We start from the raw sequence: 25,551 nt of genomic DNA on the forward strand, positions 1-25,551 counted from the left end.
AACTACTTAACGATCTTCTTGTTAACATCTGAACTATACTTTAGTCCAAGTTGTGTTTGAAAGCTCTTTATCTGCACTTCATGTGTTCCTGTTTCCTACTGTATATTACCCAAAGCTTTAATCATTCTTACTTTAATGCATGAAATATCTATTTCTTTACTTAGCTGACTATGTTAGAGCACTATATCACTAGTAATTACTGCCACACTATAAAGAAAATCATATGGTGCATATACTGTATTTCATTTAGGACAACTGAAATAATTTACAACAAAGTTGTACAGTAAGTTACATTATTTTTAAATCAACATCAGCTGTGATCATTTTTAAGATGTCACTGTGCATAGCAATGCTTTTGTATATTGTAAATTCAAGAAAACAAATGACAACTGAACGTGGTGTACATGCTCCCAAGAGCATTTCTGATAACGGCATTCAATTTTTCCTTCAAAAGAAAATTTCTATAACAAATCACCACATTTCATCGTCTCAATCTAAAGATGCCAAAGCAAAAAGACGACAGACCTGTTTTCAGGATGTAGCCAGGAGAGCAGGGGTGTGGAAGGGTATTGGAACAAAAATCTCCAAAGAGATAAACACTTAAAACTCAAAAAAGTTGCAAGTCTTTGTAGTGATTAATCAGTAGTCCATGGTAAGAAATTACATTCAAATTTATCCTGAGAGATGTATGTCATTCTTCACACATGCTCAACTGTTTTTTGGTATTAGTAACTATTCCAAATTAAATCCACAAAGTTAGTTCAAGTAGGTAGCTGTGTCAGCATGCATAGGCTACAAAGGAACAAGTAAAGGTTTATTCCACGAGCCTCACAGCCAAAGAAGGCTCCACAGCAGACATGTTGCATTTCCTTTCTTCTCTTTTAAGCATAAAATAAACCTTTTCTCGCTCCTTGAAATGCTGAGGAACATGCATATTTGTTCAAGAAACACCTGAAAATGCACAATGCTGAAAAACTGAGTCAAATATGAAAACAAAATCCAAATGAAAATGATAACGTCATCATAAATATGGTTCTTTAAACCACTGTAACTTCTTCCAATGAGACAGGAGTACTTGCAGGGGTAAAAACATATTTTGAAGCCAACTTGCAGTCTAAGAGATGAAACCTGCACATCTCCCCTTCTTGTTCCCATCAGTATTCTGCTCACAACTCTGCAGCAACACCCTGCCTGGGCCTAGATCAATATGGTGCTGAGAGCAGCCAGAATTTTCCCTGACAGGTAACGACCTCCTTCGGAGCACAAATACGAGCAGCTCTCAAAAGAAAATGACAGGCGTGTCAGAGGAGATTAAATGAATGATTCATGGCTCTCTGTTTTGTCAAAGAAAAAGAAATGCTTCAAAAAAATATTGGCACAGGAATGCTCTGATAAAGAATCGGCTTACTCAGACACTTACGATTTTAAGAGTTACAGCTCCTTTTTTTAAACTTTTTTTTTACAACTTTCAGCTTAAAGGCAATAAGACCCAAATGGGCTGGAATCAATGGGGTAAGATTGAACCTCTCAATGTTTCTCCTCAGAAAGCTTTAGGGCTGCAAAGGTACTGAACTGAAAGGAAAATCTTTAAAAAAAAATCTCAGGTGGAAAGTTGAAATCGGGTTTTTCAAATATGTGGAGACATGCTCTGTTTCTATTTGCTATATACATCAAGTTGAGTACTGGCACTGCACTCATTGGTATCAGAACATTTCTGTCATAAAAAATATTTCTCTTTACTTCATGGGGGCTACAAAGCAAGCAAAGTACTCTTTATGGAAGATCTTTCAAGTCAAAAGAACTTGAATGCGCTGTATTTTTCGAAGCACAAATAGTCTACAGTCAACTTTCTAAAAATACAAAAGGAATTATCAGTATTGCTCTTAAAACAATTGTTCTCATATATATACAAACCTAGTTCTTTACACCTTTTAATAATTAGCAGGTTGAGAAGAAATAGAATGGCCTAACCAATCCAAAAGGCAGGGCTCTTTTCCAACGTTAAAAAACATTAATATTGTATTTATTACTGAAATCATAACTACATTTTCTCACAGGAAACTGCAACAGTTCAGCTTTTAATAAGGCTTATATTTATATTCATGAGCATTTGCTGGGTCAGAATGTAGAAGAAGGCAAGAAAGCATATAATCTGAGAGCTGGGCCTAAAAAGGAAGCAATCTTCCTCTTTGTGGCCTGCTTCTCCTATCTTTTCCTTTGATATCTGCCTGTGAGCTGCTTTTACAGCCTCACGAGATGGGGGAGATGGCTGGTGGATCTGAATTACCGAGTGGAGGCCATTAATTTACACACGAAATAAGTGGCAGAATTTAGGCGTGAAGAGCGATGCAGGAGAGTAAGTGAAATTGGCATTTTCAATTTGTACACTGACATGTCTCATTTGGGCCCTTCGCATCTCCGACGTGCACCCAGCCTGTAGCTGTCCTAACATTTATTAGCATCCCTGCCCGGGCTCCTCCAGAATTAGTCACTTCCTTCACCAGTTGTAACCCTTCGGAGTCTTTACCCAAGAAAAACCGCAATCAGAATCATCTCTTCCATTGGTTATAGAAGTCAGCCTGGCGCGCGCCCTTATTGACTTCTTTTTGCAAAACTACAATTTTCACAGCTTTATGTAAAAGGGATAAATGTTTTGCAGAGGGAGATCAATTTAATTTCAGTAATAATTGTTTCCCCTTGATCTGTGATTTCGTAATCCTAGCTCTTCAAGCAAAAGTGACATTCAAAGATCCCAAATACCACAGATGCTTCTGCTCTATAGAATTTCAAACATCTTCAAAGGGGTCACACACCATAAAATGAACTGTAAGAGCTGAACTTTTAAACAGTAAGTGACCGAAGTCCTCTGGGATTAATGTTTACAGTATGTTTTAAAAAAAGCCAGTGACCATTAGCAAACCATAATCTGATGTTGAGCAATTTATGCTTCCAGATGTTCATGGAAGATGGATGCAGTGTGAGAAGGACACAACTGTCACTTTGTTCTACAGTGACAACAGGAGTCTCAAGATTACCAGTCCTGGGTTAATGCTGCGTATGTGATCTTGTGCGATTTGTACTGTACATGCCGGACTGGATAAGAAGTACTCCGCGTGTACTAGCTCTACAAATTGGCGGTTACACTTTGAACCGCTAAGGCATGCATAAGATGCCTCCTGCCACTCATTTTCACATACAGTACACTGTACAATGCAAAAGTATAAAGTTTGGGTTCTAACTACAGAGTGGATAAGAGCTTCTATTAGTGAGGCAAGGGTGGTCAAACACAAGCCCCCTGGATGCTATGAGGATGCCCAGGCACAGACACAAAGTGGCAAACACTGGCTTTGAAAAATCTGCAGAAACCAAACATTACTTTGTTTTTAACATAAGGTAGATAATTATTTCTCACTGAAAAGTGGATAATGGAATCACACTGGAAATAAATCAGTTTTACTACCTTATGTCTCATGAAAAGAAAGAAAGCTACTAACAAGAAGCGGCTTAGTTATGAAGACAGAACAAGCTTGTAAAGAAAACCTGCATCCTTCTCAAAAAGAGCCTAAAAACCTCAGCAGCAAATGAGTGCAGAACAGGACAGTTGGAATATGTCCTGTGGTAACGTTCTGATTGCTGTAAACTAATTTTAAGATCCTTGAAAGAAATACAAGCCCCCAAAACAAACACACACATGGCTCATCCTCCCCTTGAGACCACCCAGCCAGCCTGGGAAAAAAATTAAAACATGGAACAGTCTGCAAGATCTTTTAACATGACCCTGAGGACAAACCCCTGGGCCAGAACACAAGGAAGACAGCCTTGTTTTTTTTTTAACAACTGGCTTGCAGAGGAGATCTGTGGGGTCAATAGCTTTCCCCTCAAGACCACCTCCCCCGCAACCTGGGTCATCGCAGCAGACATGTCAACACCAAACAACACACCAGGATTCATCTAATCAACACAAAAGCACTGCCAGGGCCTGGGGAAAACAACAACTTTGAAACATATCCAGAGAAACCTGTCAGTACCAGTGAGACTTGCATTAAAGGTATGAAGATGCTTTTATCTACAGTACTCCTCCCTACTCCCTCACATGACGTCCATGCATTTTTAATGATGGAGTTCCTATTGCCACTGATAACTAACCCAGCCTTCCACTCTAGCCCAGCTACCAGGGTGCAGTCCTGCTGCAGAGCTGAAGAGCACTTCACAAGTCGTGAAGTCCGTGGCGCAGTAGGAAATAAAAATTTAAAATGCTCAATCGGACACTGCAATACAAAGCAAGCTATAATACTCATAATTTATTAATTTAATTGCCACATAGCAATAATATGATGGATCCATTAAGGTGTCTTTTCCCTTTGCTTGTTTCTTCCCATTGTTTGAATATATGGTAAAAGGCTTTGAATGATTTTCTTTCCCTTCCATCCACCACAGCATTTAAGAGACTCTTCGAATCCATGAGTGCTTCTTGTACATAAGAATTTTAAAATGTGTTATTTTATTATTTATTTCTCATGCTGATACAATGACATTTTCCATTTGAATTTCCCAAAACGTATTTCTAAGACTTGTATTTTTGAGTACATTAACTACGTTTTAAATTTACAACTAAAAAAATTGTTTTTGTTAACAAACTGGATGTGATGTAACAAAAATAAATTAGTAAACAAAAAAGTCCAAATTCTATGCTAAAACACTTTGCGAGAAAAACTAAATTTAAAAAAGAAAATAAAACATTTGTTTTGCTATGAACCACAAAAAAAACTGTTTCCCTAAATACCCATTAGAAAGTGACAGAAGATTATTTTCTTCTGAAGTCATCTAACATGGAAGTACTGATCTTAAAAGACAAATATGCAACTTAGAAACAGTGGAAGTGCCCTCACAGTTTGGGGCAAAGTAGCAATTATATACTTCCTTTCAATGCTAAACATTGTAACACCTTTTTCATTTACAGAGAAAGGCTGAAGTGTGCTACCGCTATTTCAAAAAGTCAACCTCATAATAAAATCCCTTTGCTGTACTGCTTGGCACCTTTTGAAAGAATAACATGAAAAATAACTACATCAAATGCCTTGGATCAGTATTGATGCCCACATCCACAAACTGAAAACACCATAGTAACAACTCGTGATGACACAGAGAAAAGAAAAGCCAGAAAGCGTACTTTCACTACATTCTGATTGGAAAGGTATAAGAGCAAAAGAAAAGTAGGTAATGACCTTGTATGGTCACTACTGTGCAAGACAGAGGACATCCTGAAAATGGAAATGAGACCTGCTTATATCCTTATTGCAGCAAAATGGTTAGCTAAGAGAAAAATGTAATACCAGAAAACAGTTAAAGTTAAGTAAAAAACTATTTCCATGAACCCTGGTTCTTGTAATTTAAAAGCCCCATGCAATGTTTGCAAACTAGTCCAATACTCCTCCTTCTGCACCAACCAAATAAAATCACAGTGGAATGGAATAGAGAAAGACTCATTTCTGACAGACGAAAACATTACCACTACTATCTAAATGTGTCAAGAAATGTCTAGATCGATAAAGTCCAACAATAATTTTCTTTGAGTTCATTTTCACGATGCAGTGTGCCAGGAAAAAAAGTTCTCTGTCAACATTAGGAATTCTCATTTTTTGGAAGTCCTTGTGAGATGCTGAATTTGAGAATCAACTTCCCACACATACTATGTATCTAAATCACTTGTGACCTGGGAAAAGCCAACCAGGGGTCAATAACATCATTATTGCTTGAAATTGGGTGGAAAAACTAAGTAAAGTTTGTCCCAAAGTAATCAGTCCTTCACCACTGTTCATTTTATCTTCTGGGTCCAAGAACTAGCTGAAACTAGTTAAATATTTAGGTGTTCACCAGTTTTAAGGAAAGTGCTTAACTGGTATTACAATAACATCTTTGTTTTTGAGGGAAAAAAAGTAACTGGTCTGCAATGTAGATGTCCAGAAAGTCAAGGCAGGTCTCCTTGAGGAAAGGCAAAAAGAAGCTAAACAATTCTGTTACTTCAAGGATAATCTCATCAGTATTAGGTTGGGCTTCAGCAACCATGCTTTGCAGACAGTTGTGAGACAGGAACTTGACCTTATCCTCTGGGTTCTTCCCATTGGGCTGCAGTGCTCTGTAATCATGAGGCAGACAAGTAGCAGTAACGGCAGAGGTCAGAGGCCATTGTCATGGACCAAAGTATTGGCCAGAAGGGCCAGGCTCTTGAGAATGCTCTAGTGGATAGACCCATTTGACAGCTTCCATTTGATGAATCCGCTCCTGTCTCTTTTCATTTTAAGAAAAGGAGATTCTATCTCAAGTTCATATGGCCTTTTCATAGCAATGTTTGAAACAGTTTGATCCATCTCTGATTGTACAAGCTCCAGGCTCCTGCACAAATTGTACTGATGAAGCATAAATAAGTTTTTAACTGCGTCTCTGCAAATTTACTCAAAACAAGAATATTTCTCGAGGGTCAAGTATGACATCGGCCTGAAAGATTACCTTATCAAATGTATTTAGAAAATGCTAATCTTGATCTTTGAAGATTAGATCATTATTATTATGATTATCATTATTTTAAAGATAGTGATCTTTAAAAAAACATCAGCTGATATTTGATCCATTTAGAATTAACAATTCATAAATAATGGCACCAGATTTACACTCTTTGAGGAAAAACAAACTACATAAACCTGCACATATTTTCTCATGCTTTTTAATAAGATCTTAACTGGAACTGTTCCATAATTGATGGATGAGGAAATCAAGCGTGGAATGCTTAGCTGCATTTGCACTGATTCTAATTAGAAAGGCTTAATTTACCTAAAACTACTTTTAATTAAATGTTTCTGATGCATGTGTGTACACTCTCACAAAGAGATACGACAAAACCAGTTCTATCTCCCTGTCTCTGTGCATACAAAAGGCATCTGAAAAGAGATCTGAAAGAGCAAACCTCTCAACAGAACTTAGCAAAATTTCTTTTATATGTTAAAAAAACTAGAGAATGCTAGAAGACATCTGGCATCAAATATTGTGGATCAAATCGTATGATGCAGCAAGTGGATTCAACACTTTATTCCACCCAGTCTTACCAATCATCTCCTGAGGCTTCAGTGTTAGACCAAACTGGATTTAACCCTGTGACGGCTAAAGCCCTGTCAAAAAAATTATTTTATTTTTTTACTGTAAAGTACCAGTAGAGTTAAACAGACACTCTTTATAAAAGTGCAGTGTAACAACTAGGTGGTACAATTGCTTGTGACAATCCTGATCAGAAATGAACTCCATTTGATAACATGCTTTTATTCTGCTTTGAAGGACTACTGATATAAAGCTCTTGGGTCCCAAAATGCCTATTCCTCATCCTCCCTTCAATCTGTCAAGAAGGGAGTAGCACCTCCTACAAATATGCTATATTTACAGCTCCTTCTGCTCCCCACAATGCCTTCAGGACAACCACTTTTCTGATCAGATAAGGCTTTCTTTGAAAGAATGCGAGTTCTTGATTGTCCGATACCAGTTTGCAGAAGCCACCAGTTTTAGAAGCTATCTAAATCTTCTGGGGAAACTGAGGCCTCGGGCGTTGCTAGGCAACCTAGTACATCATCTGATGGTTATATATTAAGGTCAGTTAAAAAAAATGTGGACAAGCAGCGCAAGTCCTCACTGGTAATACTGCATCCACAGAAGATCTGGAAGAGTGAGATACAGTACTATAGAATCTCATTAAATTAGGTCAAATAAATGCTCTTACCCCACAGATGAATAGGTATGGAAATATTTTTGTACATAAGGGCCTGGCACAGATATTGTTAAAGCATTTTTCTCCATCACTGATGAATAATTCTTCTTAGCACGCTAGGTTACCCCAGGCAACTTTATGCTAAGGGCAGATTTATGAAAATCTTGCCCTTGCCTAATGCAGCCATTAAGTTATTTTGTGGAAACTGCCCACATTATCAGGTCATTACAGTCAGACAAACTATTTATATATGTAATAATTAACATTAAAACCAAATCAGTTATGTTTTTCACCAGATATGATGAATTGTTTTATGAACTGGCCTACAACCCAAACACCAACATTCATAAGGCCATCAACTCAATATAGATTGTAAGCTAAGGCATCAAAGGAGTGCCAATGTAAGTTCCATAAACAACAAATACATCATTTTCCAAAGACAATGAATAACAAAACAAAATAAGCCAATAAAGAAGACTGAGTGCAAATATAAGTCTTGAAATTTGATGTGAGTAAAAGACCTCCTGAGCTACTGCCCAATCTATAAGAAATGTCTCTCCAGGGGACGGTCTTTGAGAAGATTCACTTCTGAATGCCTCCAGGAATACAGTGACCACAGGCACTCTACCATACATAAGAGTGAAGACCCTTGGTTCCATCCAATATGAGGACAAAGAGATTTATTCTTTAATGGTTTATATACTTTAACTTATAGTTTCCCTTTTGGAGTTCATTGCCCATTATAATAGCTGTTTTTTTTAACTGAGTTAATTTCTTCACGTTCTTTGTTCCATCCATACACGTAATTTAATCACTAATCTAAAATGGAGTTACGTTTTTCACTGATTTGAGTAAAAAGCAGTGATGAATGGAAAGCAAATACAAAATTCAAATTCATATCGTTCTAGCTGACAGGGAAGATAAATACAAAAAAGATGTTGTAAAGATGGACCACAAGGACAAAAGGGGAGACTCAGCAGGAAATATTCAGATGAAAATGCATACCTCAACATTTACATTGTAGGGTGTGCTACTGTACATTCATTGGCCACTTGCCCACTAAACAATGGAAAACTGTTTTTTTAGTCTCAGACTACAAGAAGCCTTGATAGAGACTGTCAATACCAGTTTTAGTCTTTATCAAAAACAAAAAATGGAAACAAATCACTTTCTATCTAATGGAGAGCTGGTGAAAAAGTATACAGGGCCAATAAGCAAAGAAAAAAACATTGTTACAAACAAGCCTTGATTTGGATGAAGCTGAGTAGAGCAGACAGTGCCAGATGTCATCTCCCTCTAAGATCCAAAGCACTACACATCAAGAGGAAAAAAGGTTAAACAAGATAAAATCCTACCAAAACAAAGATCCCACATCTAAAAAGTGCCGATGCTAACAAAAAAGGCAAGCTGCTGCTCTGAAAAAAAAACTTCCGTAGGTCACATGCAGATAATTACTCATTTTGAAAGAGTACCTGCAAGAGCCTAAAAATAGTCTGCCACCAAGGACTGCACGCTGCACAGTGAGAATTCACCACAGTAGTTTTTTTAGATATTTTGCAATAGAGATATGTATATGTATATTCTTGAATACTAAAGATAAGCTGTTAAAAACAACTCTCACAGCAAATTTCTTTCTTTTGAAAATCTGCAGATTGAATAATTGCACTCCCTGAAATTTCAAAATTCCAACTCCTGAATATTTCTGCTTTATCCTGGAAAACAAATTTACATTTATATTACCTTTTTGTTTTTAAGTTACTCCTCGACATGAATCTTAAACGTGAGGGTTTTGTACTGTAGCTACATCACAATGCTTCACTGATCTTGACTGCATGCATTAGTGGCTTTTGCAAACTTAGTGCAATCTTTTTTTGCTCTGACTCCCCAGATTGATGTTAAAGGGGAAGAATGCAACACAAATGTCTTTTGAATTTTAATGTAAAATAAAATAATCACATGCACCAAGGCACACCTTGGGACATACACATGCTTTATTATTCACTTAAAAATAGCTAGCCTTCATGTAACATTTGCTGAAGGGTAGCTGTTTTGCTAAACCAGAAAAGTGGCTCATTTAGAGTGCAGGTTCAGGCATATACTCCTGATCCAGCAGATTCTTGTCTGGACAATAGACAATTCTTGTCTTTTACCCAAAAGCAACTGGGGTTCCCCAAGTAGCAAGGCACAACTGACCACCGCTGGCAGTGGATGAGTGTGACTGGGGCATGGTATCTGTCCTCAAATTTCAGCAAAAGAGACCATGACTCTCTGGGCATCTGTGAGCACGTAGCATTGTCAGCTGGAGCAACGTACCTCCTCCCATCAATGCTAACTCCATCGTAGGCACTGAGAGACTGACAGAATGAGCAATGGCACCTGCACATTTCAAAGTAAGGAGCACACAAGGTCCTTATTACACCAGTGCCACAGATCATAGGGGTGAAGCTGAGTGACAAGCAATTTCTTTTCTTTAAAAAAAGTAAATAAAAGAATTCTTTATTTTTTGGGGTGATCACATCTACACAGCACAGGAAGCAGTCGTCCTGTAGAACTAAAGTCAAAAAAAGATTGAGTAATAATTCACCCCAGCATGAATGGCAGAGACTAGAAGGAACAGTGCTGAAATCTGCAAAAGATGGTGCAATATTGCATTACAGAATTCAGCAGGATCCCAAGAAGATTTTAAAGGACTATCAGTGGTCATTAAATACAGGTCTGCCCAACAAAAGCTACACAGCTACTGCCTGCTACTCTTTCTAGTTAGTAATAGGGACTGTAGTCTCAAATCAACTTCCCATGTCTCTCCAAAATGCCCTCATTCAGACTGCAGTTGTAGAAAAGCTGTCACACATAATGACTGCTGCTACAGTATGCAATAACGAAACATTTTACTACACTCCATATTCCTATTGTTTCCAGCACTGTAACATTCAGCACTGGACTATCTGAACTGCAGTATTTTTCTTCCATCATGTAATTTATTACCCTGATGCCATTAAAACACCTATACAGTATATACAACAATTGTTCAGATTACTGTAACCCTTCAAAATGACTGTGGACAAATGTGGCAGTCACATTAAAACTAATAAATATGTTTTGATATGTAGAGCATTTCAAAACAGAGTAGCAAAAGATTTCTCTCCCTTTGTGACGACTTGAGTCTTTAACTTTGTTCATGATACAGCTAATTAGGAAGAGTCACAGGGGAAATTTACATAAACCTGACGCGAGGTGTTTTCAAATGCATAGGGCCGTGCATAAGGCTGCCATATGCTGATAGCACGTAGCAATTAATTTTTATTTAGACCATGTTCAATGGGACACAAGTAGGCTGCAGCCGTGCAAGCCTGTCAACACCGGACGCATGAGAAAAAAGAGAAAAGTTATTGCAGGACAAAACGGGAGGAAAAAAAAAAAGATCCGCTCAAATGAACACAGCATCTGGACACAGCTGAGGACCCACTACTCTGTCGCTCACGGCTCACGAAAAGACAGGCTTCTGTGGGTCTCTTCCTAATGGCTTGTCCCTCATTATTTGGCTGATTTGCTTCCTCAGTCTCCCTTGGCAGTCTCTGGAAAATAATTCCTCCACGAAAAAATGTACTAAGCAGCCAGCTTCCTCCGATTTTGACAACAGCAAAAAATCTTGCAAATACCTTGCAATTTAAAAACACCACCTTGCATTACAAACAACGCTTTCCGTCCCCAAAGGACCCCAAAAGTGCTTTACAGGTAGGACAACCCAGGGATGGCATGCAGCAATTGCTTTGTACAAGCACCTCTGTGAACAGCATATAAAAAAAAGCTTTACACAGACATTTGAATAAGAGGGTTAAGGCTCGATACGCCAGACTGAGAAAGCTTAAACTACATTTCAACTACTACCACAGCTTCACTTACACCGACTGTTTTGAATTGCACCATGGGATATCTAATGATGAGCACAAGCTGATGAGGTTAAATCCATGGCCAAAAGATGGCGCCTCATACAATAAACCCTACTAGCACTTCAAGGTGGTACTGCAGCCGGCAATTTACTGAATGCTGCTGAGGTGAAATTAAAATAGACACAATGTAACAAATTCTGCAGAAAGGTTCCCAGGGACTCATCTTATTAAAATCCCTCCACAACCACCTTTAATAAGTTGTTTTTAAAAATGCAGTCATGAAAGGGCATATTTAACTTTCATAATTAATTGGGTCTCTGTATGTGTAATGTTCATTTTTGCTGAACGGATACAGAATAAGACAAATAGTCAGCAGTATTTGGAACAGTCATTATCTTATTTCCACATTTTTAATAAGGTTCAAGCATTCTATTCCATTCCATATGGAAACAATTAGTGCTCATTACTTCTGTCCTTATAAGTAACATTCTCCTGCTATTAAATGAGTCTTTTGTCAGGGAATTCTCTGAAACTAAAACACTGGTCATCCCTCGATCTATATCTTGGCAGTGTCTGTTGGTTGGCTTATTCTATACAAGGATAATGTGCATAGGTGCATCTGGAAGACATCAGCAATCCTCTGCGTTTCATCATGCGCAAACTACGAGAGGTATAAAGCTTTAATTCTAGAGTAAATCCTGAAATAGGCACACTGAACTCAAAAATCTCAACATCTCTTAGCAATCTCCCATTCTAACAACCTTTGGGTAAACTATCCTATGACAAGAGAAGAGTGTGCCATTAGAAAACATAAAGCAGGTAATAAGTGCAGCCCTGCAGCAACACTTTGTTTTATAGGTGCTTTTCCCCCTTTCTGAGAGAACAACAGCAGTCCTACAGCTGTGTCCTAATTCTTCCTCTTATTTGATGACCTCAACTTCTTTTTTTCTCCGAGTCCGGGGACAGCCGTAATGTACACCGCGTCTCCAGCCAGCCAAACTGCAATTCATCATCATTTTATCTGCACCACTTTAATTGGATCCTATCAAACTCTCCTGATACTTTTCATTTCAGTTTAAACGCAGCTGCTGGAAAGATAGATGTAGGGAAGATTCCGAACAAGATTTTTTCTTTTTCTGTTTCTTCTTCTTGGAAGGAAGGAGCGGTAGGGAGCTCTGCTATTTATCTCCAGGAGAACTATTCTCTCTAAAGCCTCTTCAGATATTATCTTACCATTTTCAGATCCTTTCTATTGATCTGTGTATGCATTAAACAAACAAAATGTAATTTTGCACTTTATTTCAGCTGTTGCAACGTAATGTCCACTCTTCACTTAAGTAATATTTTATGTTTATAGAATATAAACAGTACCATTTTCAAATCAAAGTAAGAAGAGTAAAATGTTTTCTCATTTTACTACAAGGAATATTGAGTTTGTCATTGTAACAGCTAGTCAGTGTCAACGTTTGAGGTTTTCCTTTTTAGTGGTCTTTACCTTACTTACTCACCTGTACCTTTTTGGTAACTTTGGAAATCAAGTATTCAATTTAGTGTGATTAGACTGAACTCGACTGAGACTTGCACCAACATAAAACAATCTGTTTTTATTTTTTTCTAAAATAAAAGCATGTTTTTTTTTACATCTTGAACAGTAAACCCCTGTTTTGAAAGACTTCACTTGAAAGCTCTTTGCATTTAGTGAACAAAATCTTCTATAAGGGAATTTTCATCTGTAAAATCAGAAATACTCAACTTTCCACACAATAATGTGAAAACTCACAAATATTGAAATAAAGCACAAATAAGAACTACATAGCTTTGAAATTAAGAAATATGAAGTGTGCCCTATACAGTGTATTTAAGACGCGTGTAACAATTTTTCGTTGACTATGGTCACTAAAATTGTTATAAAAGATCAAGGCCTAAGATCCAGTGATCATATATGTGTGCCTATATTTTAAGGCTTTAAAAAGCTGATTGTCTATTTAACCAAAAATTATGATAACGGACACCCCTTCCCCTCTTTGAGTTTGTTAAACCGAGAGTTAACTGTATAAAGATTTATTACTGCTTACCCAAGTACCAAATGATTTTTGGGGCAATTGTCCTTTGAGCCTCTTCCTAATGGAATTTTAGTATTTTTAGTCGAATTAAGCCCATTTATTAATCCTTTTTTAATATTCTAGTGGAGATGGGATTACTTGTAATGAATACCCAAGCACCATAGCAGCCTCTCCTCAGAGATGAAAAGGAAGCTATTGCAATCTGGCTGATCTACAACGTAGTTTCAAACATCTTGTGCTGCACATTATATAAATAATGAATCAACCCACAATGAATAAATGAAGCTTTTTTTTTTTCTCCAAATTACAGTTATGCATATAAAACACTGAATCTTTAGAAGAGTATGTGTAATCTGTTATTATCAAACTTCAGTTCTGGAAAGACATCTCCTGGTGAAATATGCTATTAAGAAACAAGATATTCTCTTTCCTGATGAAATGCCCCAAGCCTTACACCTCCCGTTCCCCTTGATGCACCTTACTCCTCCTTGATGAAGTGAAGCCAGTCTTTTGCAAACAGACAAGAGTCTAGTCAATGGCAGCCCTCTCTATAAACAGTCAGCAAGCATGATGAATGCAATTTCCCATTGAAAGGCAATGAGCTAATGTACAAACGATACACTTGCCTGCAGTTCACAGCAGGCTAAACCAAGGATTAACATCCCCTTGTTTACTCAATCGATTAGCAAGCACAGGTTTCCTACATTCTGTTTTTTTTTTCCTTTATGTGCTTTCTACTGAAAAATTTATACAGTAGACATGGACATTTTCACAACCTCCAGTCGATGCAAGACATTACTATCAGGAGGCCAATGAATACAGAATGATGTTAAAAACATCATCCTGTTATCTGTCTGTCTAGAGCCATGGCTAATGTATAGGCAGTATACAGTATAAAGAGCAACATGAACGACTTAAGAAGGAATCCTGTCTAGTGCCATTAGGACAGATTGTTGTTTTCACTGTAATATAGGCATAAATTGTGCATTTATCCAGGTAAAGTGAATTATTCTGGACGCTAAATTATAAACTAATATAGGACCAAGTGCTTCAACCCTTTCAGAAGACTGAATTTTCATTGACGCTACATTTATAAGGCACAAGGAATGTAAACTCAGGACAGACCCAAAGAACAAACCATGATAACACTGACAGTGGTGAAACAATATGAGATGCATAGCCTTTGCCAGGATTATAGGTTTTCTGGTAGCCTCTTCCTATCTTAGCAGCATAGTTGGATGCAGCACTAAATGGTTGTGACAAAAGCGATACCCTCTCCAGGGGTTGAACATTAAATGATCCATGCTGAGGCTTCCGTTCTAAAGACTCCAGAGTGTCAGATGTTGCCATTAGGCAAATCTGGATATTGCGAAGGGTTTGAATCAGGACGGCTGGAAAACAAGTGAATAATCAACAAAAAGGACAGGGCAAAGTTTGGTGTGAAGTAATGTGTAACAATTAGCAAACGCTATGCTATCCTAAGTGACAAGAGACAGTGTCAGCTCAGTGGTAATGGCAGCTGTTGTGTTGCTTGTGGGATTCAATGAAGCTGTCGCCATTTGGATGCATTATGTTTTTTTACGTTAAAAAAGAGACATTTTCAGTTTAACAAAATACAAGAACCAGTGAAGAAATGCATTTTGCTTTCAGTATTATTACAGGAAACAACATCGTTTAAAGATACAGCAATGCGAAGAATGTGAACCTTTGTTTCTGCTGCTGTTTGCAAATAGCAAGCTAGAATAGCAAATAGTCAATAAATGCCTCTTTAGAAGGTACTGCTTCTAAGCTCCAAGACTTTAATTAGCTTTCTGTCAGAAACCTTTTGAGCTTCCATCCCTGTAATAGTTGTCAATAAAGACTTTAACCAAAGGGCATTCAGCTGTCAAATATATATAACATTATGCCATAATGGCTTTAGGTTTGCAACACTCCCATGGTTACATTATACACAATGTATGTTATCAATGGAACAGTAAAACTGAGGACAGATTTAGACTAAAAACATACAGTACAAACAAAGTAGGTACTGCAATTAATTGGTTGATGTGAATGCCCATATGAGTATAGCACGATTCTTTGAGATTAATGCACTTACAAATGCAAGCCGTTTTTGTCAATCATAGCATTAATATCATTACACATAATGAAAAAGGGATTTTCAGTTGTCTAAGAATTTAGAGACAATGGTCCAACACCTACAGTAGCTCGTGTTAACATTTATAATTCTCCCGAACTCCCAAGCAAGAAAAGAACTGAGGTGGCTGAGGACCTGTATGGGGTCTGAGACACATTGATGAAAAGGATGGTCATGTTTACACTGGCTAATGAAATTATGGGCAAATGATTAAGGGTCATAAACAGTTGAGGAACAGGGGAAAAAGACAGATAGACAGGCAGGCAGATAGAGACAGGGTAGGACATGGGAAGAGGAGAGCAAAAAGCATGTGCTAGGTGAGAGGTCCTTGTCATATCACCTGTAAAGGACAGATTTAAGTAAATGAACCTTCTTAAGAGAACTTTTACTTTTAGGATACCGATATCCTGTATAGAAAATTCCTAGGTTAAAAACGGCCTCTCCTGGTTAATGTATGCATTATTAGAATAGGGAGATAGATTTCCTCTTCACTTTGCAGTATCCAAATTTATACAGAGAGATCTAACTGCAGGTCGTATACTGTTTAGTTTATAAGGCAGGTTTATCTCTTTCTGACCTGTGTTGGTATTGTATAGAATCTTTGAATACCTGGTATCAATCTGGGGGTTTTCTGGTTGGTCAGGACTTTGGGATATCTTGTTTGTAAGCAGTGTAAATTGTATGCTGTGTAGTATTGCTTAGTGTGCATCATTGTCATTGTTAAGATTTTTTTGAAACCCGATGCAACTGATTTATTATTCTTTTCACCAAATCTGTGCCAGAGAACAAAGAAATCAAGTGTCTCTAGTTATACCAACCTGTGTGGTATATTATTTGGGGGTTATAACTATTTTATTATTTGTTATCCTGCTTGGCCAGTTTTTGGATTTCTCTATTTTCCTAACCCCTCTTCGCAACAATGCAATCAAAGCCACTAATTCCAGGTCCTCATTTTTGAAAATCATTTGAAATCAACAACACCTAATTTATGTCCATGCTGCAGCACAACTGGTCTACTGAACTGTAAATTGGCTCAAAATTAAGATTTTTTGCATTCTATAATAGCAATTCATCCATGACTGAGATTGTGTTTTTTGCCAAGACCCTGAAGAAAAAGCTAAGAACAATGAAACGGGCAAGAGGCAGACAGTCTGTTAACTGCAAGTCAAAACAAAAGTTAACATGCTATGTTAGAGTATCAAGCAGGAAACAGGTGGCTGTCAAAGAGCCCTGTATCACACATTCCACTTTGGCCCCCTCTCATTATTTAGGCAAAGCATAGCCAATTCATCACAGGACTCTACATTCCCCAGTGAGAATAACAAGTGTGAACAGGCAGAGACCACTGGGGAGACTGGGCACTATACACATCCAATGAGCTTTACAAAATCCCCAAAACACCTTCGCACCTCAACTGCCCCCGAAAAATCCTCCCACTTTGCCCACCTAGCTTTCTTTTTTCGTATTGACCTTCTCCCTTCTTTTTAATAGTGAATACCTCCAGTGAGTCAGCCAAACTGTGAGAGAAGAGACAAAGAAAAATGGGGTGACTGCGGGGTGGAGTTGAAGAGGTACAGAAATATGGTCTATCCTGACGAAGCAGGGTTGAGCAGGAGCACAGCTTAAACAAACCATTTTTCAAAAGCAATGAGCAGGATAACTAGTTTGGATAAGATGATCCAGCTGCCAAGATGAAGAAAGGGCTTGGCTGGAAATGGTCTGTTGGAGATACAGCAGGATAATGTAGTAGTTCTAAGAATTTCCACAGCATGAGTAAATAAAAGTAAAAAAACCTCATCCCCCCCTTTTACTCTCCATACTAGCTTCACACGTATTCTTGCAAGGCAAGACTTAACAAAAATAAAATAAAATAAAATAAAATGCTGAAGATTGTGAAACAAATAAAAATTCCATCTTGAAAATCAAAATGAAAAGGACACAGGATGCTGGAGCTGGATTTTTGTAATCTATCTTCTCCACAAAAAAACAGCTTATTTAATTTTCTCCTGTGTCTTTGAGAACTGTCTAAATGCTGAAACAATTCTGCACTTTGCTTCCTAGTGCTCTGTGTAATCCAAGTGTATTTTTTAAAAATACATTCTGAAAATGTTCTTTGAATGATCTTAAACTTTCCAAACTCTGGACACAAATTTAAATAAAATGCCTGTCCTCGGCATCTTTTCCTAACCTGGTGATTGTCAGAGTTCTAGCGGATTATATGAATCAGACAAAACTGTAATACCTATCCAAAGGTACTAAAATGTACCTGTATCAGCTTGTCCAAAACTGGATGAAGCAAAAAAAAAAAACTCTCATTGTACCTGGTAGAATTATAACTGTCTTCTTAACATTGGTCTGATTCTACTGTACACAAGAGCAAAACAATTATTACAAACAATATTCTTGGCTTATTGTTCCATATAACCTCTAAACATCCATCTTTAATTAAGGAGAACTTCATGTTCTTCAGATCTTCTAACATACAGTGGTATACTTAGAATATTCAGCTATTAAACAGCCAAAACCGGTACCATAGAGGTTATATTTGCAATGGGATCATCAACTCTAAATGTTATAAATGAAACAGCTTTCAAACTTAAATTTACCACTTTTGCTAATGTATCCACTTATTGCACATTTTGGCACAGAGCGGGTTCTGTTATATTGTATATTCTTGTTTATACTTAAAATGACTTCATAATGATTGTATAGTTGTGATATAATACTATACTTGTTACTTGTTTGGGAGAGTGATATCTTAATGATAACACATACCCTGCCCTGTTAATATAGCATATTCTGTGACAGATGTACTATTGCCTAAGTGAGACAGCAGCAGCTCTTCAGAGGTGTTCTGGAAGGGGGCACGGAACTCACCGAGGTTTTCTGGCACTGAATACTGGTGCTGTTGAAGCGCAGAGCTGTGACACTGATGACTGTGCCTTGGATGTGAAAGATGCACTCGTAGTTTCTCTGGCCAGACTGCGGCTGTGGGAGATTCTTGGCTGCCAGCGTGATGGGCTTCACGACACCCACAGGGATGTAGATTTGAGTAGATGGGAGGATCTGAGGGCAGTCCTGTGAAAACAGAGAGGAGAGCAGCTTTTCAGTGGGTGCAACCTCCGAAATTCACAAGCTTTTTGTTAGACAAGCCACTCGAATAGTACAGCATGTGAATTGAGCTGACCGCAAACTGTTACTGAACCCACATTTTCCTCTGGCATCCAATAATGTGAAATATTGTTCATTAATTGGGCTTTATGTATCCAACAATACTAACCCTTCAAACTACTGTTTCTATAAATGTGACTAGCTTTCCAGAAAGAAAAAGCTCTCTGAGGTTAAATCTTAAAATTTAGATTCTGGCAGTTTTTTTTGTGCAAATTTTACATTTTCTAAAGCCAAACAGTAATATACATTTTGACTGTAGCCTCCTAAAAGTAATATTTTCCCAAGTAACAATTGGAGAACCTGTTTTGAAAAGCCTGGATTTAGTGATTATCTAAAAAAAGGGAAACAAATGCTCATATTTTTTTGGGAGAAAGGCAGTTTAATCAAATGAAAGAGTTCCATGGGAGAGGCCAACATTGGATTAGAACAAAATGGGATGATTTATATCTTAGCATGTGGATAGAACTACTACTTGTTTAGAATTAGCAAAATGCACCAAGGTCTCTGAGTAATACAGGACGTAAGGTAATGTTTCAGCAATGAGCATCTCTAAGCCAGCCAATTTATTACAAGGAAAGAAGCCATGGGCAGCGAGAAATCCAAGAATGCAATTATTGTGACTACCTCTAAACAGCAGAGACCACTCTTCACAGCAATAGTGGCAGACAGAGCCCATTCAGCTTTATGAAGTCTTATCCTTTCCTTTTCATCATTGGTCATGAAAAATGTAATTGTTATCAATGGTTACCATTTCAGGAAACTCTCCGGCTTACTAAAAATGAAGATTTGTGATTTGTACAAACTAAACAGCATTATAATGCAGTCCACAGATTTGTTCTCCTTATAAAAACTAGGAAACACTTTTTTTCTCTTTTGATATGACAAGTTTCGGGATGAACATTTGCCTAGGACCCTTATTCCAGCATGGAAGAGGTGAATATGCACTGTATATTTCTAAGGAGACATACGATAAAAAAACCATATTCTTGTAGTACAAGAATACGGAACAAACCTAAAAAGAACGGATGAGATGGAGAACAAATGAAACCCTCATCAACAGCATTGCCGCCTCAGAGTCGTATTGGAGGCATGACAAGGCAAGGAAACTTCATCTTACTTTGAATTAACCTTGCCCCAGAAGGGCAGAGTCAAAATTGTGGATATAATCCCTTAGGCACACATACAGTACAGTACCTAGTCACAGCTGGCTCCAACAAATCGGTGATCTCTGGACTACAGCACCCAGCCTAAGATCCTACTGAAAAGACTATTAGTCAAGCCACTCATGAGCCTAAACCTATAGTTCAAGAACTTCTAATTAGCAATTCAGGTCTTGTAATGTGCATTTTGGGTCTTTTATTCCTCATGGCTACAGTATTCTAATACCAGGCAACATCACATTATAAAATTAGTTCAGGTAATGGCTAAATAACTTATAATCATAATCCTTAAAAAGTCACTTATTTTGTGTACACTTAAGTTTACCACAAGAGAGCAACAGTTGACTTTTCTATGGTACTGATTTTCTATGGTATGCAGCAGAAAGCAAATGGGTTAATAGTTCAGATTAATTCTTTCATATCCACTGAAATTCTACAATAAGAAAAGCACCTTGAAAAAATCCTTGGAAGTCCTTACAATGCATTATATAGTATTCAGACTGTCTTTTTTCTGTCATTTTAATTGCTTCTACCTCTATTTAATTATTTAAGTTCTTTCACCAGCTGATCAAACACAATTAGTAATCAAAAAAGCAAAAAGTATTTCATTGAAAGACAACCTTTAGGTTTCCTTGTGAAAGAGAAATGGGAACAAATGATTTTTCCTGTGAACATAACCAGAAAAATATGCTACTTTTCAAAAGATTCCAGAATTGTACAGAGAAAAGATTAATATATTTTACTTGTCAACAATTTTTTTTGTAGAAAAAGGCATGGGAGATACAGTATACAACATGAATACAGCAGACAACAGAAATTCCCTCCCCCATTATTAAAACATTTCACATAAATATGTAGAAGAAGGAATTATGTCCTATGGAAGGACTGCAATGAAATAGTCTTTTCTTTCAAGCTATGCTATACTTCAGTGATGGCAGACCAGATTTCAGATTTGTTAGTTTCATATTGAAAGGATCGGGGTAGCACAAGCAATTTATGTAATAAATACTCATGCTATTAAAAAATGATGTTGACAACTATATCTTTCAATCAAGGCATGAAGGGCACACTCTCCTAATTCATCACTCACTACAGTTTTATTAACCAGCCAAGGGATTTTCGGGATATCGTGAATCTTCCAAAGGGATCTGCCAACCCACTGACACTGTGACAAAAGGAGTCTACATCTATCTGTGTAAAATACCTAAAAATGCAACAATATTATTTATAGAATAAAAAACATACTGTAGATGATGAAAATTAATTTCTCTGGTTAATATTTTATAAAATGTTTATTATACTACATAAACCATCCAGTGGGTGAAGCTGTCCTCAGTTCCTCCAAAAATTACCCAGATCTGTGAGATGTCATTGCATTTTCCTTTAGGACATTTTGACTGTACTAATTTAAGAATGTTTCATTCTAATTGGAGAAGGATAACTGTCCAATTATACAGACAGGTGTAAATATAGTGAAGAAACTACATTTCTATTCTCACTTGCTATGCTTGGTCTCTATTTCCCATGGTTTACATTCTTTAGGATTGAGGAGCTTAAAGATTTGAGAGTTTTTTTCCCCCCAAAAGACTACTTGATTGGGGATAGTTTATTCATTACTGCACTACACAGCTCTACATTAAAATGTAACCTGTGTCAAAATGATTCTTTTTTTTAAATCCATGAATGGGAATGGAAGTGAATGAACGGCAGTCTTTACTTTTAAGGCTATTATTATCAGCATTAATATTACCAATAACAATTCTTAACTAAGAAGTCACATCAGCAATTCAGCTGGCTTGATCAATTTTCTTTACTCTGCTAGGGCAGCCACCATTTGGCGAGCCAGCAGATTACATGAGCTTACTGCATGGAGCCATTCATGGGGAACAATAAGCTACAGTAAGGAGCCTATTATTTTACATAAACTGACATTTGAAAGAAAGCGTCTATCCTGAGGCTGTCCTGTTTGGAGTGCCCTGCGCCTGCTTGGGTTATTTATGTGGGAATGGAAAAGCGGCTTCTTGTCTCTGCATTATTATCAGCATTACTGCTGCCACCACTACTGCGGCTGCTACTGCCGAGATGACGAAGGCTCGGAAATCGATCATTTCAGCACCTGTCTCCAGGACTGCCCCGCTTCACTACACAGCTTGAGGCTCTACACACAGCGCAAGCTTATCGGGGGGGGGGGCTGCCATACACGGTACTTTAGATTATGGAGATGGTGCCCACAGATTAAACTTTGGACAGTAAAGATGTTTATGTCACTGGAAATGAAACATCTTCGATATTTGTTAAACATAAACAATTTTGAACTCGCAATTTCTTTTTATGAAAGGGAGAAAATAGTGCCAACTCTTTTCAAACTTGCTGCTATTCAGAGGCCCACTGCGTCCGTGGATACACAGAGGGGTTAATCACAGTTAACTCTCATTTAAACAGCAGCAAGGCTTATTCATATCTGTAACCACAACCTGCCTCTTGCTAATTTCTCTTTGGCTTGCCCTTAATCAACTGCCATTGCTGCCAGAAAGCAAAAGGCAGCAGCTCTCATTCCAGCCAGAAATTGCTTTATATTCATACACCGAACTCCTGTTCCACCAGAAATAAAGCCTTCTGGGTCTAAGACTTACTTTGTAAACTGTGGGATTCAACAGCAATCCAAACAGAAAAAGAAATGTTCCTGATGCATATTAATTTGTTTTCCTTACTCAGCGCCTCTCTCTCATTTCTAGGACTACCCCAAAGGCAAAACAGATCACCTCCACTGCAGCACATTTTGTTAGCTCAGATTGCCAGATCGCTGCCAAAAGCGACAACAGCTACAACAGCTACTGCTTACAAATTTTCAAAAAGGACTACATATTTCACTCTTGCTTTAAAAGAGCAAATACTGATTGAGTGGAGACAAAAAAACATTGCTCCTCTATAACTATACACACAAATCTCAAAATGTCACTAATTAATGTAAAGACAGTTGGAAATTCCAGAACCTCCTGGAATTAGCCACCTTATTTCTGTATTGGTCTAATTGCTTAGGTTTAAGACAACTGTTCACTGAAACAACATATTTCTTCCATGAAATCTTTTATCTGAATGAGAAAAATCATGTAACCTGCTCCTGGTATAAAGGCAGAACTTGCAGTACAATATATGCTCCCTTATTGCAACCGAAAGATCCCTCCACTACCATCAATTAAAGATCACTACCAGAAAACCATGTGAAATGGTAAAGCCAATTTTTCCCATCGAACAAAGAATAAAAAAAACAAAACTCATATAAAAAATTTGATTCCATCTCCAATATACAAAACTGTCACCAGTTGTCAACAGGAATTTAACTCAAAATCAAGCCTCTGATCCTGCACTTCCAGGGACTAAAAAATCTTCTGGGTTTGATAAAGTCTTCTTCAAACATGGGCCTTCATATTTAAAAATACTCACTTAATATCTAACTTGATTTTCTTAAAGATATGGTTTTTCTTTCAAGTGTGGTAAGCAACCTTTATCATAAAGAAAAAACAGAGAAGGCAAAACCTGATGACAATGATGACAGCTGCCAAAAAAATTAAAGTGCAGACTTTTTTTTTAAATAGCAAATTTTCCTAACTTTTAAACGTGATTTTCAAATTCAAGACGGAAGTCATTTGTTGAAGAATTACTCATTTGCACTCAATAACATTACTCCAGAACTGCTGTTTGCTGAACATTCAGAAGTAAAACAAACTTTTCAATTTCTATCCAGACTGAAATCAAACCATCCACAGTCAACCACAGAGGTCAGCATTTTGCTCTTTACACATAAACCTGCAACTTTCTGTGTGACATATCAGGAGACTGACATCAAAATGCCCCAGCAAGTTTTTCGGCTACAAATGTGAACATTTAGAAACACAATCATGGCTTCCTATCAAAACAAAAACAGAAAAGAACCAATGGTAAGATAACTAGTAACATATTGCTCAAGGGAGGAAGGACATCAAGTCAGCTGTCTTTGCCATTCATTGCACCTAAACTACTACCTTATTGGGATTGCTTACTGTTTAATACAGTTATTTCCCAAAACTACAAGAGGACCATGAGTGTTTAAGTACCTTATGAATGAACTACATTCCTAGTCATTTACTGTTTGATTGAAACATTTAAAACATAAAACATTAAAGTTTTTCCTCCAATTCTATGCGACTATGTGTATACAGGTATGTCTATGTGTATAAAGGGGACGTTATTTTGTTCTGGTCTCTGATGGAATGATTAGTTTCATGTTTAAAAAGTATGCTATGATCATTCAGGCAATGGAAGTACAGTAGGATTGAAAACCTCCACTACTCTTTAGTAATGTTTTTATCTTAAATCTTTAAATGTGTGGCTTTGTGTTTCCTGTGACTTGGAAATCTAACTGAGAAGTTGAGGCAACAAGAGAAATACTATGACATTACCATAGTATTTTTCATATAGCTTAATATTGTATTTTATTCTTCTGTGATATTATGAGCATTATTAAAAGGGGTAATGCTCCATGAAGTACTGTAATCTTTTCAAAGCAGTTCCCAGCAAAAGATCTTATGGATGATATCCTTTAAGTCATAAAATAAGGTGAGAATTTCTTTGCAGTCTTTGGAAAACAACCAAAATCCCTCCTGCAAATGGAGACCAAAAATTAATCTTTTGTGAAAGATATGTCAAGTAAAGACTTGAGCAAATGCAAAGAGGAAATGGAGACACAAGATGAAGATAACCTACGTTTGATAAAGATACTAACATGAACAAACCTATAACAAAAATAAAGAAAAAAACATACACAAGCAAACCACTTGTGTTAAATGAGATTAAGAGTCCAAAATGGCAAAAACAGATTTCAACATAAAAAAATAGGAAGGAGTTCATCAGAATAAGGTCCAAATTCAAATCCTATCAAGCATACATTTTACATGCTGAGCTAAAAATTCAAGTCGGAACACCACAAGAATAGGCAAGAACTCAAAGTGCATGTAGCAAAGGCTTGGCAAAGCACCTCAAATGATTACAGACTCAATTGGTTACAGACTTCATGCAGTTATTGCCTCAAAGGAAAAATGCACCCAAACGCTGACTTTTACACTCTGCAACATACTTAACATGACTGTGTCCCAGACACTTCAAATCACTGGATTGAACACAAAGCATGTTATTGTTTAATATGGTCAAAAGTATGTACAGTATAGCATTACCTGCAAATAAAATATGTTATACATGTAATTCATTCTAATCTTATGATCACAAATACAAACTGCTTGACTGTAAAGAAAAAAATAAGTTTTGACTGTTGTCCCAATTCTCTGGGAAGGCAGTGTAAATAAAAGCATTTTTAGGCAGGGAGCCAAACCAAAGGAAAGTTAGA

General features: G+C 37.3%; 1 protein-coding gene across 2 annotated transcripts in view; it reads right to left on the reverse strand.

Moving 5' to 3' along the window:
- The window catches only part of plxna1a (plexin A1a), a 278,914-nt gene that overhangs the window by 57,876 nt on the left and 195,487 nt on the right, over positions 1 to 25,551 (reverse strand). For both annotated transcript variants that reach the window (XM_088636764.1, XM_088636765.1), the window contains exon 10: positions 18,718 to 18,918. In XM_088636764.1, coding sequence (XP_088492890.1) covers positions 18,718 to 18,918 — 201 coding nt within the window. The remainder of the gene's footprint in view (positions 1 to 18,717; positions 18,919 to 25,551) is intronic.

The sequence above is a fragment of the Lepisosteus platostomus genome, chromosome 6 (genome assembly GCF_059453375.1).
Source record: "Lepisosteus platostomus isolate fLepPlt1 chromosome 6, fLepPlt1.hap1, whole genome shotgun sequence".
In the NCBI taxonomy this organism is placed as follows: Eukaryota; Metazoa; Chordata; class Actinopteri; order Semionotiformes; family Lepisosteidae; genus Lepisosteus; species Lepisosteus platostomus.